At 53.1% G+C, this 13,080-nt stretch overlaps 6 protein-coding genes across 6 annotated transcripts; 3 read left to right on the top strand and 3 right to left on the bottom strand.

The window, feature by feature from the left end:
- The first annotated feature begins 1 nt into the window (after position 1).
- Positions 2-3,515, top strand: V1518DRAFT_417434 (uncharacterized protein). Its single transcript, XM_066904302.1, has 4 exons — positions 2-391; positions 450-513; positions 570-1,081; positions 1,131-3,515. Exons 1-4 carry the CDS (start codon positions 164-166, stop codon positions 3,303-3,305), a joined length of 2,979 nt encoding a protein of 992 aa, XP_066759617.1. The 5' UTR covers positions 2-163; the 3' UTR covers positions 3,306-3,515.
- On the bottom strand, positions 3,450-4,090 carry V1518DRAFT_417432 (uncharacterized protein). The gene is made up of 2 exons (XM_066904301.1): positions 3,861-4,090; positions 3,450-3,801 (listed from the first exon to the last, which is right to left on the bottom strand). Exons 1-2 carry the CDS (start codon positions 4,003-4,005, stop codon positions 3,710-3,712), a joined length of 237 nt encoding a protein of 78 aa, XP_066759616.1. The 5' UTR covers positions 4,006-4,090; the 3' UTR covers positions 3,450-3,709.
- Positions 4,091-4,599: 509 nt separating this feature from the next.
- On the bottom strand, positions 4,600-6,481 carry V1518DRAFT_286204 (putative zinc finger in N-recognin-domain-containing protein). Its single transcript, XM_066901072.1, has 3 exons — positions 6,362-6,481; positions 6,008-6,304; positions 4,600-5,957 (listed from the first exon to the last, which is right to left on the bottom strand). The coding sequence occupies exons 1-3, from the start codon at positions 6,433-6,435 to the stop codon at positions 4,619-4,621; spliced, it is 1,710 nt and encodes a 569-aa protein (XP_066759615.1). The 5' UTR covers positions 6,436-6,481; the 3' UTR covers positions 4,600-4,618.
- A 193-nt stretch (positions 6,482-6,674) lies between these two features.
- V1518DRAFT_394216 (MCM2/3/5 family-domain-containing protein) lies at positions 6,675-9,593 on the top strand. The gene is made up of 3 exons (XM_066901793.1): positions 6,675-6,994; positions 7,043-7,215; positions 7,264-9,593. Exons 1-3 carry the CDS (start codon positions 6,723-6,725, stop codon positions 9,480-9,482), a joined length of 2,664 nt encoding a protein of 887 aa, XP_066759614.1. The 5' UTR covers positions 6,675-6,722; the 3' UTR covers positions 9,483-9,593.
- A 106-nt stretch (positions 9,594-9,699) lies between these two features.
- On the top strand, positions 9,700-11,860 carry V1518DRAFT_417427 (fungal-specific transcription factor domain-containing protein). The gene has a single exon (XM_066904300.1). It carries the CDS (start codon positions 10,021-10,023, stop codon positions 11,827-11,829), a length of 1,809 nt encoding a protein of 602 aa, XP_066759613.1. The 5' UTR covers positions 9,700-10,020; the 3' UTR covers positions 11,830-11,860.
- On the bottom strand, positions 11,783-13,031 carry V1518DRAFT_417426 (uncharacterized protein). The gene is made up of 2 exons (XM_066904299.1): positions 12,734-13,031; positions 11,783-12,679 (listed from the first exon to the last, which is right to left on the bottom strand). The coding sequence occupies exons 1-2, from the start codon at positions 12,836-12,838 to the stop codon at positions 11,858-11,860; spliced, it is 927 nt and encodes a 308-aa protein (XP_066759612.1). The 5' UTR covers positions 12,839-13,031; the 3' UTR covers positions 11,783-11,857.
- Between the last annotated feature and the right edge of the window lie 49 nt (positions 13,032-13,080).

Raw genomic sequence — 13,080 nt, 5'->3', positions numbered from 1 at the left:
AAACACATGATGCGGGCTCAGACCCATCTTGGGTGCAAGACCTAAACTCTTGCACTCCGTCGCGAACATCACATCACCACTCCCAGCTCCCGGCCTTCCAGCAGCACCCCCGCCACCACCACTACATTCCACTGCCACACTCGTGGTCACCGTCCAACTCGCCATGGCGTCATTCCAGGGAGTTGACTCCTACGGGTACATGGACACCGACGATGTCGAGTACCAACCACAGCCGGCTGCCGCGCCGGCAAACGTCATCGACATCCCGCTGCGGGACGACGGCGAGGTCGTTACACTGAATCTTGACACCGATCTCGCAGATGATCCAACCGAGCTGTGCGATCTGCTTGAGAATGAGCACGCGGGAAGAGAGTTTTGGCTTGCTATTGGGGTATGTGCTGGTGATGGGGCTAACACAGCCACGGGACGACCACAACTTACTTGTTTAGACTACGTACAGCCGCTTTGGAAAGATTGATGAGGCCATCGAGGTCATCCAGCGAGCGCTGAAAGGTGCGCAATACCATGTTTGAGACTTTGGGTCTGCATGTGCTAACACCACCACACAGCACCCTCTATCGCCGTACAAGCCGACGACGCCAGGGCGCCATTCCACGCGTGCCTGGCATGGCTGTATTTCAAACAGTCTCGCGACGCACCACGTACTACCGACTCAAACGCTTTTGCAACCGGTGTGAAGCCACGCGTAAAGGAGAATTATCAAGTGTCCGCTCTGCAGGAAATCAACGCCGCTATGAAGGCGTTTCCGTCGTGGCAAGTCACTCTACTTGCCACAGGTGTTCTCCTCCTGCTTAAAGCTATCCCCGAGAGTGTGGAGCAGGCCGCAAAGGTCTTTGATGAGACTGCGAAGACATCAAAAGACAATCTGTTTGCCTTCTTCGGCCGCGCAAGGGTGCTCTACGGCAAGGAGAACTACAAGGGTGCATTGAAGCTATATCAGCAGATTCTCGTGTCACGCCCGGATATGAAGCCAGACCCACGAATTGGAATAGGTTTATGCTTGTGGAAACTCGGGTTTAAGGAGGAGGCGAAGGTCGCGTGGGAGCGAACACTGGAGCTGGTATGTCCTTGCCCTCACCGCGCGTTGATCAATGCACTAACAGAGTCAGGACCCCCAAAACCCCTCCGCGAGCGTGCTGATGGGAATCTATTACCAAGATAAGGCTTTCCAGAACACCACGGGCGAAGACTTCGTCATGCTCTATGGCAACGCACTCAAATTCACACAATCAGCCTACAAAGGCACCTCCCAAAAGCTCGCTCTCGCGGGCATCGGTCTTGTGAGCTATCTCTTTTCCAAAAAAGTCGACATGACCACGATCGTGCGTTTATGCGAAAAAGTCGTCGACTACGCCGAGGTGCCCGCGATCCGGTCGGACGCGTATTTCTGGATGGGTCGCGCGTATCATAGCCAGCACGAGTATAGCAAGGCGGTTGCGGCGTACCAGAAGGCGCGGCTGGCGAAGCCGGATAACGTGCTTGCCAAGGTCGGGCTCGGACAGATGCAGATAATCAACAACGATTTGACAGAGGCGAAATTGACGTTTGAGAAGCTGATTCAGGAGCATCCCAAGTGCGCCGAGGGCATGTTGCTGCTTGGATATCTCTACGCTGATGACTATGTGCAGTCACGAGTGGGAGTGGCGGTGACTGGAAAGGACGAGAAGACGATGGCGAGCGAGAAGGCAAAAGCGAAGCTCTTACTGGAACGGTATCTCAAGCTCGTCGAGGCTCGAACGGGCCTTTCAACCATCGACGTCGACGTGCATATCACTCTGAGCAGACTGTACGAGACTGAGAGCATCGATCAGGCAATCACATCTCTGCGACAAGCACTGTCGCTACAGCGACGACTGGCGAGTGACCCAGCCCTTCCAAGCGCATCCGACATTGCGCCGCGTCTATTGAGCAACTACGGTGTGCTGCAGTACCATAAGGGTCAATACGATCAAGCGCGCTCGTGTTTTCAGGACGCACTGACACAGGTGCTCGAGTCTGCCACAGACTCCACAATGCCTGGGAGCGACACGCACTCGCTCATCACAACACTTACCTACAATCTAGGCCGGCTCGAGGAGCAGGTAGGAAACATCGACGAGGCGAAGAAGTACTATGCGAAGATCGACGAGACGATGCCGAACTACGTCGATGCGAACATCCGCACGACTTATCTTGCGCTGCGGGAGAGCGAGGAGCCGCCTGTGGAAGGCAAGCTTGGCATTACGCAGGAAGAAGCAGTCACGAAGATGCAGAAACTGGTCGAGCTCGAGCCGACAAACCTCGAAGTCCGCGCACTGCATGGGTGGTATTTGCACCAGCACCAGAAGCGGCGGGCGATGCCGAAGAGCATCAATGACGACATCGAGAACCGGCACTACAAGCATACACTGCTCTATTATGCAAAGCATGACGTATACTCGCTCACCGCGATGGGCAATGTGCACCTCGCCGCCGCACGCGAGATGCGGCCCACAAACGAAGGCGAGGCGGATAAGCGGCGCAAGATGTACCAAAAGGCGGTTGAATTCTTTGACAAGAGCCTCTCGATCGACCCGCGAAATGCGTACGCGGCGCAAGGCATCGCGATCGCGCTCGCAGAGGACAAGCGGTACAACATCGCCGTGAGCATATTTGGTAAGGTTCGTGAGACACTGAACGATGTTTCCGCGTATATCAACCTTGGCCACTGTCTCGCCGAGCTCAAGAACTTCACGCGCTCGATCGAGTGCTACGAGATTGCGCTCGAGCGCTTTCAGGGCGGCAAATCGGTGCAGACGATGATGTGTCTCGGTCGCGTGTGGCTGCAGCGCGGCATCGAGGAAAACAGCACCGACGGTATCCAGACTGCGCTCAACTACTCACGCCGTGCGCTGGACCTTGCGCCGGGGAATCTCGCGCTCAAGTTCAACATCGCGTTCTGCCTGTTTCAGCTCGCGGAGGTCGTCCGACGTATGCCGATCAATGAGCGCAAAATCGCAGACATCGAGACGGCCGCACGCGGGCTTGAAGAGGCAATAGTTGCACTGCAGTCGCTTGCAGCGGAGAAGCATCCGCCATATCCCGCCAGCGAGATTCAGCAACGCGCGACTATGGGACAGAATACCACGCGCCGCCAGCTTGAGCGGTTATTGGTACAGCAGAAGGAATTTGAAGAGAAGGCTGAAGCGAAGTTGGAGGCTGCACGCCGCGCACGCGAGGAGAGGCATGCGGCAGCCGCTGCGGGGAAGAAGAGCAGCAGCACGACACCTGCACCTGCGCCCGTGAGCGTGGATATGTCAGCTTGAGGTGTAGGCTAGAAAGGTGACGTGAAAATGTATACTAGGTAGTCATGGCCAAGAGATCTGTACAGTTGTAAAGCAAACGTGCTCTAGTGCTGAAGATTGCAGCACAGACAACATGACTAAGGATCAAGGTCGAAGCTCGGAAAGTCAAAATATCATGGTGTATATTATGAAGTCATAGACTGCACTAGTTGTAATTACATAAAGCCAAACCAAACCAAAACAGATCCCAGTTATAACAAGCAAACTATTTACACGATTTCTCCTGATATGGCATCCGGACAACGAAAAGAATGATATGCAATGTGTAGTTATAAAACGCAACGCCTCCAAAGTAGTAATATATAATAAATTTTCGGTCAACGTCGTGGTGGCAATGGTGATGCTATTCAAGGATCTTCGGACCGTTACTTGAAGTTTGTGAAGTCAATCTCGCCGTCCCGAAGACCGTTTTCAGTCGCAGAGCGGGAGCAGGTGCACTCGTGAGCACGTCGCTTGCCTGAGTACCAAATTAGTCTCAGATCCAGAATCCAAGATCCAATATAAGAAGGAACATACCACAAGAGCACGTCTCGCCAGAGACGGTATTCTCCTCAGTCGACTTAGAGCAGGTGCACTGGCGCGCAGGTCGGGCGCCACAAGAGCATCGAGCTTCCTCTGCACAAACGCACGCACCGCCGTTGGACTTTCCGCAGCAGGTCATTGTTGATGATTGTGTGTGTATGAGTAGAAGGAGATCTGATAGTGAAGATTGATGGAAAGCTCGAGGAGAGAATGCTAGAGGCTATTGATGATGGAGCCGAACAGAGGGAGGTTGTGGGGCCTTTATATCTTGAGCTCGAGCGATGGGCGGGCGTCGCTGTGGCCACACTACGTGCGGCGCCGCGGCGGGGTCACTAAACAGTACTTAATGTGGTTGCTAATTACTTTAGCGTTTATTGGCTGAGCTACAGAACAGCCAATCAGGGACACCGTAATCATGCATAAGCAACATCATGCCAGCCAATCAAAGACAAGGTAATTCCACTGCGCCGCACAGCAATCAGATGTTCTGTTCATTGTTGCTCTTCACGCGCCCAGTATGACATCTGACCATCGCCTGCTCGCTGGTGATAATCTGATTAGATTGCCTGCTTCGTGTCATGTCCTTTGTCCTTGTGCTTGTTACTACGGCAACGGTCAACAGAATGGCTACCTGTTCGTGCGCCTCCAATACTTCCGATCTAGTAACACACAGCAATGGTTCCATAAGTGCCTGACTACTAAACACAAAACTTGATTACACAATGAACACCGCCCCTCATGCCAATATCACATCAACGCCGCTGCTGCTGTTCGCTCTTAATCTTGTCGAAGAAGACCTTGACATCCTGTTCAGACACGATACGGCCCTCCTCGGCGAACGGCCGGAGGAACGTCTCAAGCTTGCTTTTGACGCGATTGTACGCGTAGATGCCCTCCATTGCGTTAACACGGGGGAGCGAGTTCAGCGCACGGGTACCCGCGTCAACGAGCGATTCATCTGCAAAACGGTTAGTTGAAGTATAACACAGAAGGCAAAATGAACACGTACTATCGTCGTCATTATCCGGTGGCGGTTCATAGGTGATTTCCTCATCCTTGAGCACTGGGAACATATCTAGGAAAACGAGACAACTGGGGCAACGACAGATTTTCTCACGCCAGCCGTCCACAAGAAATAGCGAAAAGTCGACGGCTTGTAGGCATTCGGTAGGCATCTGACACTGCGAGGTCTCCTTATCCTCGTCAATCCGAGGTAACAATGACGGCGTGGAATTCGAAGTGCTGGTGCCAACCTTGACCTCGATGCGCTTGCTTGCTCGCCCCTCGCTGGCCTCCTCTTCTGCATCTTCTAGTTTCCGTTTGAATGTGCTCACAAGCCCTTCAGATTCGTCTTCAGGTTGAATTCGGACCACAGCATCCAGCGCTACGTCCTTCCAACCAGCCCAGCGACCTAGAAAGAATCGGTGCTTCGTCACGCACTTCCAACAAATGAACGCTTCAAACAAATTATCATCCGGAAATCCAGGGGGAGGGACATGATTGCCTTCGTCATCTTCCTCCTCATCCTCATCCTCACCATCGCTACCGTCACCGGTCTCGGCTGCATGAGCAGATGCCGGCATGTCCTCGGTTAGTGTTTGTAGTAGGTTCACACCAGTAGGGTGGCCCTTTGGAGACGGTGGCTCCTTCTTCTTGACGGGAGTGCCGCCAAGCTCAAAGCCATTGACATCAAGCGGGTATAGTTTGACGCCAGTAGGATGACCGTGCGGAGACTTGGGCTCTGGCTTGGCCTGCTCGTCGGTGGTGCTAGATTGCTCAGTGTCGACAATGCCAATCTTGACTTTAGTAGGGTGGCCATTTGGTGCTGGCGGCAGAGCAGCCTCTGGAGAGTGGCTGTCGGTAGAATGTAACAAGTCGGTTCCGGTGGGATGTCCCTTGGGAGACGGTGGCATTTTGGGGACCGGCGCTTTCTCTGGTGGAGGAAATGGCAACCCGAGGATGCATTCCTCGTGATACCAGTCCTCGTTGCACGCGTCGCCAAGTAAGCACTGGTACATGGTACCCTGCTCGGTTGCTGGATTGTACTTTGAGTCGCAGGCGCAAAACCTGCCTTCGAAGTTATGGTCGTACCTAGAACCGGTGAGTGTATGTCAACTGACAGTTTGCGGTTGCACGCGTACCGATTGGTGCTGGATGCCGTATCCAGCTTAGTGAAGTTCTTGCGAAGGTTGCATCCCCCAGACGCGCGCATGCGTGTCGTACCGCAGTCACATGTGAAGTTGCGCTTGTTGAAGAGCTCGACGAGATCGTGGTCGGAGTGGCACTGAATGCTACAGCTGTAGCACACGCCGGCAGCCTTGGTTCCGAACGTCTTTGCCACGCACGTCAAGCACGCGTACACCGGCTGTCTCAACGGACCGTCGTGGTAAGTACAGTGCGTAGGATCGTACGGTAGCACCTCGCGCGCATCATGCTCGCTATGGAAGAGTTAAGTTGGTGGTGTGAGGGCGAGCGGACGGAGGTGCTAGACTTACAGTTTCTCCTGGCTCTCAATATAGTCAAGTGCAGTGATCGACGCAGGACTCCCAGAAGATTGCGATGTCGGCATGAGTGCTGTTGTGGTTGCTGTTGCTATTGATCGCACGAACGGCGATGGGCGTTGATGGAAGACTGCGCAGGCGCGTCGACGCGACAAGGTCACGTGTGTGCGGCTGAGCGCGACTTGAGAATGCGTGACGCGTCGACGCGCCAGATTAAGGTTCTCACAGACGCGTTTTCGGTCGATTAATTTGCTGCTTCTGGGCTGCCCCTGGCCCTCCAGTTGGCCTCGCTCTTCCTCCCACTTCCTCCTCACCGCCCTCCCTCTCCACATCACCACACCGCACCACCGCATCCATGCCCTCCCGCAAGAGACAAGCAACTGACGACGACGGTGACACTCCTGCCGGCAGTCCCTCCGAAGTCGGCGGCTACAGCTCCGTTCCGCCGTCATCCCTCCCGCCGTCATCGCCCCCCGCGCCGCCCTTTGACGACGACGCCGAAGATATTGACGAAGACCACGCACTCGATACCGAGGGTATTGGCGGCAATGACGACTTGATTGATGATCTTGACGAGCAAGCGGAGGAAGAGGACGGTATCGATTTGTTCGGCGACAGTCTGGAGAAGTATGGACATTAGCGGAGACAGTAAGCGAGTCAAACTAACATTCACAGGGATTACGAGAACCTTGATCAGAATAACACGTACAACCTTGGTGCTCGAGACATCGACGACGAGGATTATGATGATATTGATCTTGACGAACGGCGGCGCGTTGACCAGCTGCTCAACCGCCGTGATCGTGTGCTTCAGCGCAACCGTGGCCTTCCAGACGCTTTCCTTGATGGTGAGTCTATATAATGTGGGTTTATTTGCCAATACTGATGTGATCCAGATGATGACATTGATCTGGAACTGCCGACACACCGACGACGACGTAATGCCTACGACGAAGACCCAGATCTCTCAGACGAGGATCCGATGATGGAAGAGATCTCTCTCAATGCTCTGGCGGACATGAAGGCACCCACGATTGCAGAGTGGGTTACACAGCCCGCAACGCACCGTTCGATCGCACGCGAGTTCAAGAACTTTTTGTTCGAGTACATTGATGAGAATGGCAAGTCCGTTTATGGTGCGCGGATTCGCACGCTTGGTGAGGTTAACAGCGAGTCCCTTGAGGTGAGCTACCAGCATCTTGTCGAGGCCAAGTCAATTCTTGCGCGATTCTTGTTGTACGCGCCAGCGGAGATGCTGAAGATCTTTGACGTCGTCGCAATGGAGGTTACTGAGCTGCATTACCCGGACTACTCACGCATCCACCTCGAGATCCACGTACGCATTTCCGACATCCCGAATGTGCGCGCGCTGAGGGACCTGCGTGAGGCGCATCTCGGACAGCTTGTATGCGTTACCGGCGTCGTGACAAGACGGACTGGCGTTTTTCCGCAGCTAAAGTATGTCAAGTTCAACTGTTCCAAGTGTAACACCGTGCTCGGCCCTTTTTTCCAAGAGTCGGATAGGGAAGTGCGAGTGTCTTATTGCCATAACTGCCAGGCGCATTCTGGGTTCACGATTAATACTGAGAAGACGGTGTACCGCAATTACCAGAAGGTGACGCTACAGGAGTCCCCGGGCACAGTGCCAGCTGGCCGACTGCCGCGGCATCGCGAGGTGATTCTGCTATGGGATCTGATTGACAGCGCCAAACCGGGCGAGGAGGTGGAGGTTACTGGCATCTACAAGAACTCGTACGATGGGCAACTGAATGCACGGAATGGGTTTCCAGTATTTACTACTGTTCTCGAGGCGAACTTGGTTAAACGGCGGGACGAGCGATCGAACGGAAAGACGTGGACGGAAGAGGACGAACAGGCAATCCGGGCGCTGTCGCGACGGCCGACGATTATCAAGGATATTATCGCGTCGATTGCACCATCGATATATGGGCACGATGACATCAAGACTGCAATTGCGTGTTCATTATTTGGCGGAGTACCAAAGGATATCAACGGCAAACACTCGATTCGTGGTGATATCAATGTACTACTTCTCGGTGATCCCGGAACGGCAAAGTCACAGTTCTTGAAGTACTCGGAAAAGACTGCGCACAGAGCGGTCTTTGCGACCGGTCAGGGCGCGTCGGCAGTGGGTTTGACAGCATCGGTACGCCGGGATCCAATAACCAATGAGTGGACGCTTGAGGGCGGTGCGCTTGTGCTGGCTGACAAGGGCGTGTGCTTAATTGACGAGTTTGACAAGATGAACGACCAAGACCGGACGTCTATCCATGAGGCTATGGAACAGCAGTCCATTTCTATCTCCAAGGCGGGTATTGTCACGACACTGCAGGCACGATGCGCGATCATCGCCGCGGCGAATCCAACAGGCGGACGGTATAACTCGACAGTGCCATTCTCGCAGAACGTGAATCTTACTGAGCCGATCTTGTCGCGATTTGATGTTCTTTGTGTGGTCCGCGACGTTGTTGATCCGAAGGCGGACGGACATCTAGCACGGTTCGTGATTGATTCGCATTCACGCTCGCACCCCGACGGCGAGGGTGACGATGAGGACGATGAGGATGAAGACGAGGAGATGGCGGACGAGGACGAGGACGAGGACATGGACGATGATGACACGTCAGTCAAGGCCACCCCGCGCCAGCGCCGTCCAAACAAAGCTGCAGCCGCAACGCCGCGCTCGTTTGCTTCGACTCCTGGCCGCAGCACCGCCTCAGGCGGTCGCAAGCCGGCGGAAGCCATAGCGCCGATTGCACAGGACTTACTTGCAAAGTACATGCACTACGCCAAGGAGAAAGTGCGACCGCGGCTGCTCAACGTCGACCAAGATAAGATCTCGCGGCTGTACGCGGACATGAGGCGGGAGAGTCTAGCCACTGGCAGCTATCCCATCACGGTGCGCCACTTGGAGTCGATTCTGCGACTGTCGGAGGCGTTTGCAAAAATGCGGTTGTCGGAATACGTCGCGGGTGGGGACATCGATCGCGCGATCAAGGTGACGATCCAGTCGTTTGTAGGTGCGCAGAAGGTGAGCGTGAAGAAGAGTCTACAGCGGAGTTTTATGAAGTATATGCTGGGTGGGGAGCGTTAGGGATTGTTTGTGCTGAATGTTCAAGCGGATAATGAAAATAGTTAAGTTTAGTGTATCAAGTAGTAGTGCGCTGCCATGTATGAATAATAATAGAGGTTCATTATACCGGAAAGTGACCTGCATGAACACATAGACAATGCGCTGTCGCAGTGGCGGCTGCCAAAAGTGTAGAGGCCTGACGTGGATCAGCTGCGGCAACTGACTTTGACCTCGTCAAATCCGTCGCATGTTTTTGGTAAAAGCCAAGATGCTGAGATGGGTTGAAACAGTTAAGACACCAGACTTTTTGCGCTAAAGTGACATGTTAGCAACTGCGGCTTCAACCAGATCTTAATTGCCCTAAACCGCAGCATGCTGAGCTCCCATCGTTGTGCTTGTATACAGGTTCATTGTCATTGTCCTGTCGCTCGTGTGAATCGCGATCTTATTTTGTTTATGCTGTACTCAGGTCAACTTAATTCTTGATCCTTTTTGAAGTCGCTTCTTCGTTACTCTGCGAGCTCACCGATATACACCACTCTCACATATTCTGCAGAAAATGCCGCGCTCCCGAGATGCTCGTGGAGGTTGCTGGATTTGTCTCCTACGGCGCAAGAAGTGTGATGGTCCGCCACCCTTTTGCAACAGTTGCTCGACGCTTGGGATTACATGCGATTACCGTGAAGAGAAGCCGGAATGGATGGACGGCGGATTGCGACAGAGCGAGATTGCGAGACGGATTCAGACGCAAATCAAGGAAGGTGCAGAGCTAAGAAGGGAGACCAAGGGGACACGCCGGCAGAACGGCGAGATGACTTTTGTGGTTAACTTGAAGGGCGATATTGCCCCGGAGGATGAGTCGTCACTACAGAACGACTCCTCGACTACGTTGTCGTCGCAGTCTGGCTCTGCTAGTGGTAGGACAAAGAGTTTGCTCGATCGAAACCATGCTGGTGCAAAATCCATCTTGGATATAGCGGCCCAGAAACTCGCCGCGAATAATAACTTTGAGCCCCTCGTCGCTCTTGGACGCGCATGGGAGATGGACTTCATCATGATCTACATCGACTTCGTCTTTCCGTTTCTCTTTCCATTCTATCATCCGTCTATCGTCAGCACCAGCCGGTCGTGGCTGCTCACGTTCTTAATGCAGAGTGATGCCGTATTTCATTCAGTTATCAGCCTGAGCGCGTATTTTTTTACTGCGGGTTTGGGTGATGTGTTTCCCGAGCAGCATGAGAACTGTAAAGATATTGTGTGGGATCAGGTGATCAAGCAGGCAGATCTTTCGTTTGCCAATATCCAGCAGGAGATAGCGGCGTTGAATGAACAACACAATGGGACGGCCGTTGTTGAGAAGGCGCGGCTGATGGAGGGCATAATTCAGCTACTGATATTTCAGTCCTTCCTGGGCAGATCGGCAAGCTGGAGTTTGCACCTAACGCCGGCAATCTCATTGTTCGAGGAGCTTATACGAGATAGTTTCACACCTGAGAAACAAAAGTTACACTCTGTACTGGACGAAATGAAATGGCCAGCTGGCGAAGAGCGCGACTTTGACCGATTAATCTGGAACCCCGATCAAGCTGGTTTCAGGTTCTTCGCCGCTGTGCTTGTCTACATCGACATAATCGCGAGCACATCACTGCGACGACCCCCACAACTGGCTTATTTGCATGCTAATATTCTAGGTGAATTGAGGCTACAGGACGTAGATGTACAGATTGATCTATCTGCTTTCGTTGGATGTCAGAATTGGCCGTTAATCGCCGTGAGTGAGATTTCAAGTTTAGACTTGTGGAAGAAGGAGATGCAAGCCGCCGGCCTGCTTGACCCGCAGGATCTTACTGCTCGTGCCTACGGGATTGCACATGTTCTGAAGACGGGTCTCAGCCACCTGGAAGAGAGCGTCGCAAAATCAATGCGGCCGTCGCGATTCAAATCGCCTCATTATGTGTTCAACCAACTTGATACTAGAAAAACCATATGGGCGACGCAGATCTGGGCGCATGCTGCACGGATATATCTCTCGCTTGTTGTATCCGGCTTTGACCCTGCGAATCTTGAAATACAGGAAAGCGTCGATCACGTTCTTATGCTTCTGGCAGAAGTCGATTCAATAGCTGAAATCAGAGCTCTAGCGTGGCCGATTTGCATCATTGGGTGCCTGATTAGCACAAACGAGCGGGAACAGGTTCTATTGGATTTATTTGATGATGTTGGGCGGCAGGGAGCGTTAAGTACGCTGCGTGAAGTGCAGGAGATCATCAGTGCAGTCTGGACTGTGCGTAGGAGTCATGGGTTAAGTGATTCGTGGGATATTGCGGATTGTTTGAATATATTAGGAGAACCTGTCCTCCTGGTCTAGCACAATGAAGATTCACACATTCCAACCGTTATTTGCCCTTCCACGCTGCAACTATCTCCTTCACAGACTTGGTGTTAATCTCTGGGAAAATATTATTCAAGCACTTGTCCTCTGGAAAGTTGAACAAACCCGAGACGACATAGGTTCCGAACTTTGCGAATACCATTTGTAGCACCGGCTTGGGGAAATACGGATACGCCGTATAGTGAGAGGGCAATTCGCTTATCTGCCCTGCTCTGAGCTTTTCCACGCTGTCGTACGTCACGGCGAAAGCTGATGCTGTAGCTCCCTGAGCGAGTTTGACGACTTGATTCAACGTGCAGCGGTCGCCGTAGCAGAATAACTCGTCGTCCCAGTGTGGAAGATTCAGCGCGGCTTCGACGAATTTGGCAACATCGTGGCTATACGTAAACGCAATAAGATCATTGCCGGTTCCCGGGATTGCGGCGGCTTTGTTTGCGATGTCGATGTTGATCACAAGTGGCGACATGTGCGTCTCGATATATGGAATTCCAAAGTAGTCTGCGATGTAACCGATATGAAACGTAGTCCACTCCAACGAAGTCGTGGCCAAGAGTTCTCTGGTCGCGGCGCGAGCAATGTGTTGTGGTGTCCATTCACTTTGATCCGCTGGGAACGGGATGCCCCAGTCACTAGACACGAAACGCACAACGGAGTCCGCCTTGACCGCCGCATTAACGAGATTCTGTTCGGATGCACCTGCCTCGGGACCGGAGACTTGGATAGCGGAGATGACAATTTCCACTGCGTTATCCCTGAGAATCTGTGCAAGAGCGTCGATATCGTTGTAGTCCACGACGTAGACTGAGTCGCCAGCACCTGATGGCTTCTGCCCATGTTAGCTTGGAGGTAAGGTGATGATGACGAGAGAGGAGGACAGTACCACTCGTGATAGTCCAATGACCTTTAGCGCAGAGTTACGCTTCAGATTCTCAAAGAGAGTGAGGCCGATATGCCCAGAAGAGCCAGCAATTGCAACTGTAACCATGTCCGTCAAGATGGAATTTGCGAGTCGGAGGAGTGTCGATGAGATATTGGACTATCGAGTCCACGGCAAGGCTTATATTAACATTGTACTCCGTCGTGTATCGTAATCATGACCCCCATGAATAAGCACTGTTTCGCATTGCATCAGCAGAGCATGCGAGCAGGGGAAGTTTCTGGCGGGGGTGTCGCCAAACGGGGAAGGCCAATGGCTAAGCGAGGCGCGGCTGAGGAGGCGCCGTGTTG

Source organism: Limtongia smithiae (assembly GCF_038497785.1).
Source record: "Limtongia smithiae strain NRRL Y-17922 unplaced genomic scaffold V1518scaffold_6, whole genome shotgun sequence".
NCBI lineage: Eukaryota > Fungi > Ascomycota > Lipomycetes > Lipomycetales > Lipomycetaceae > Limtongia > Limtongia smithiae.
The sequence above is the reverse complement of the archived record's forward strand: the minus strand, read 5'-3'. Positions and strand labels throughout refer to the sequence as shown.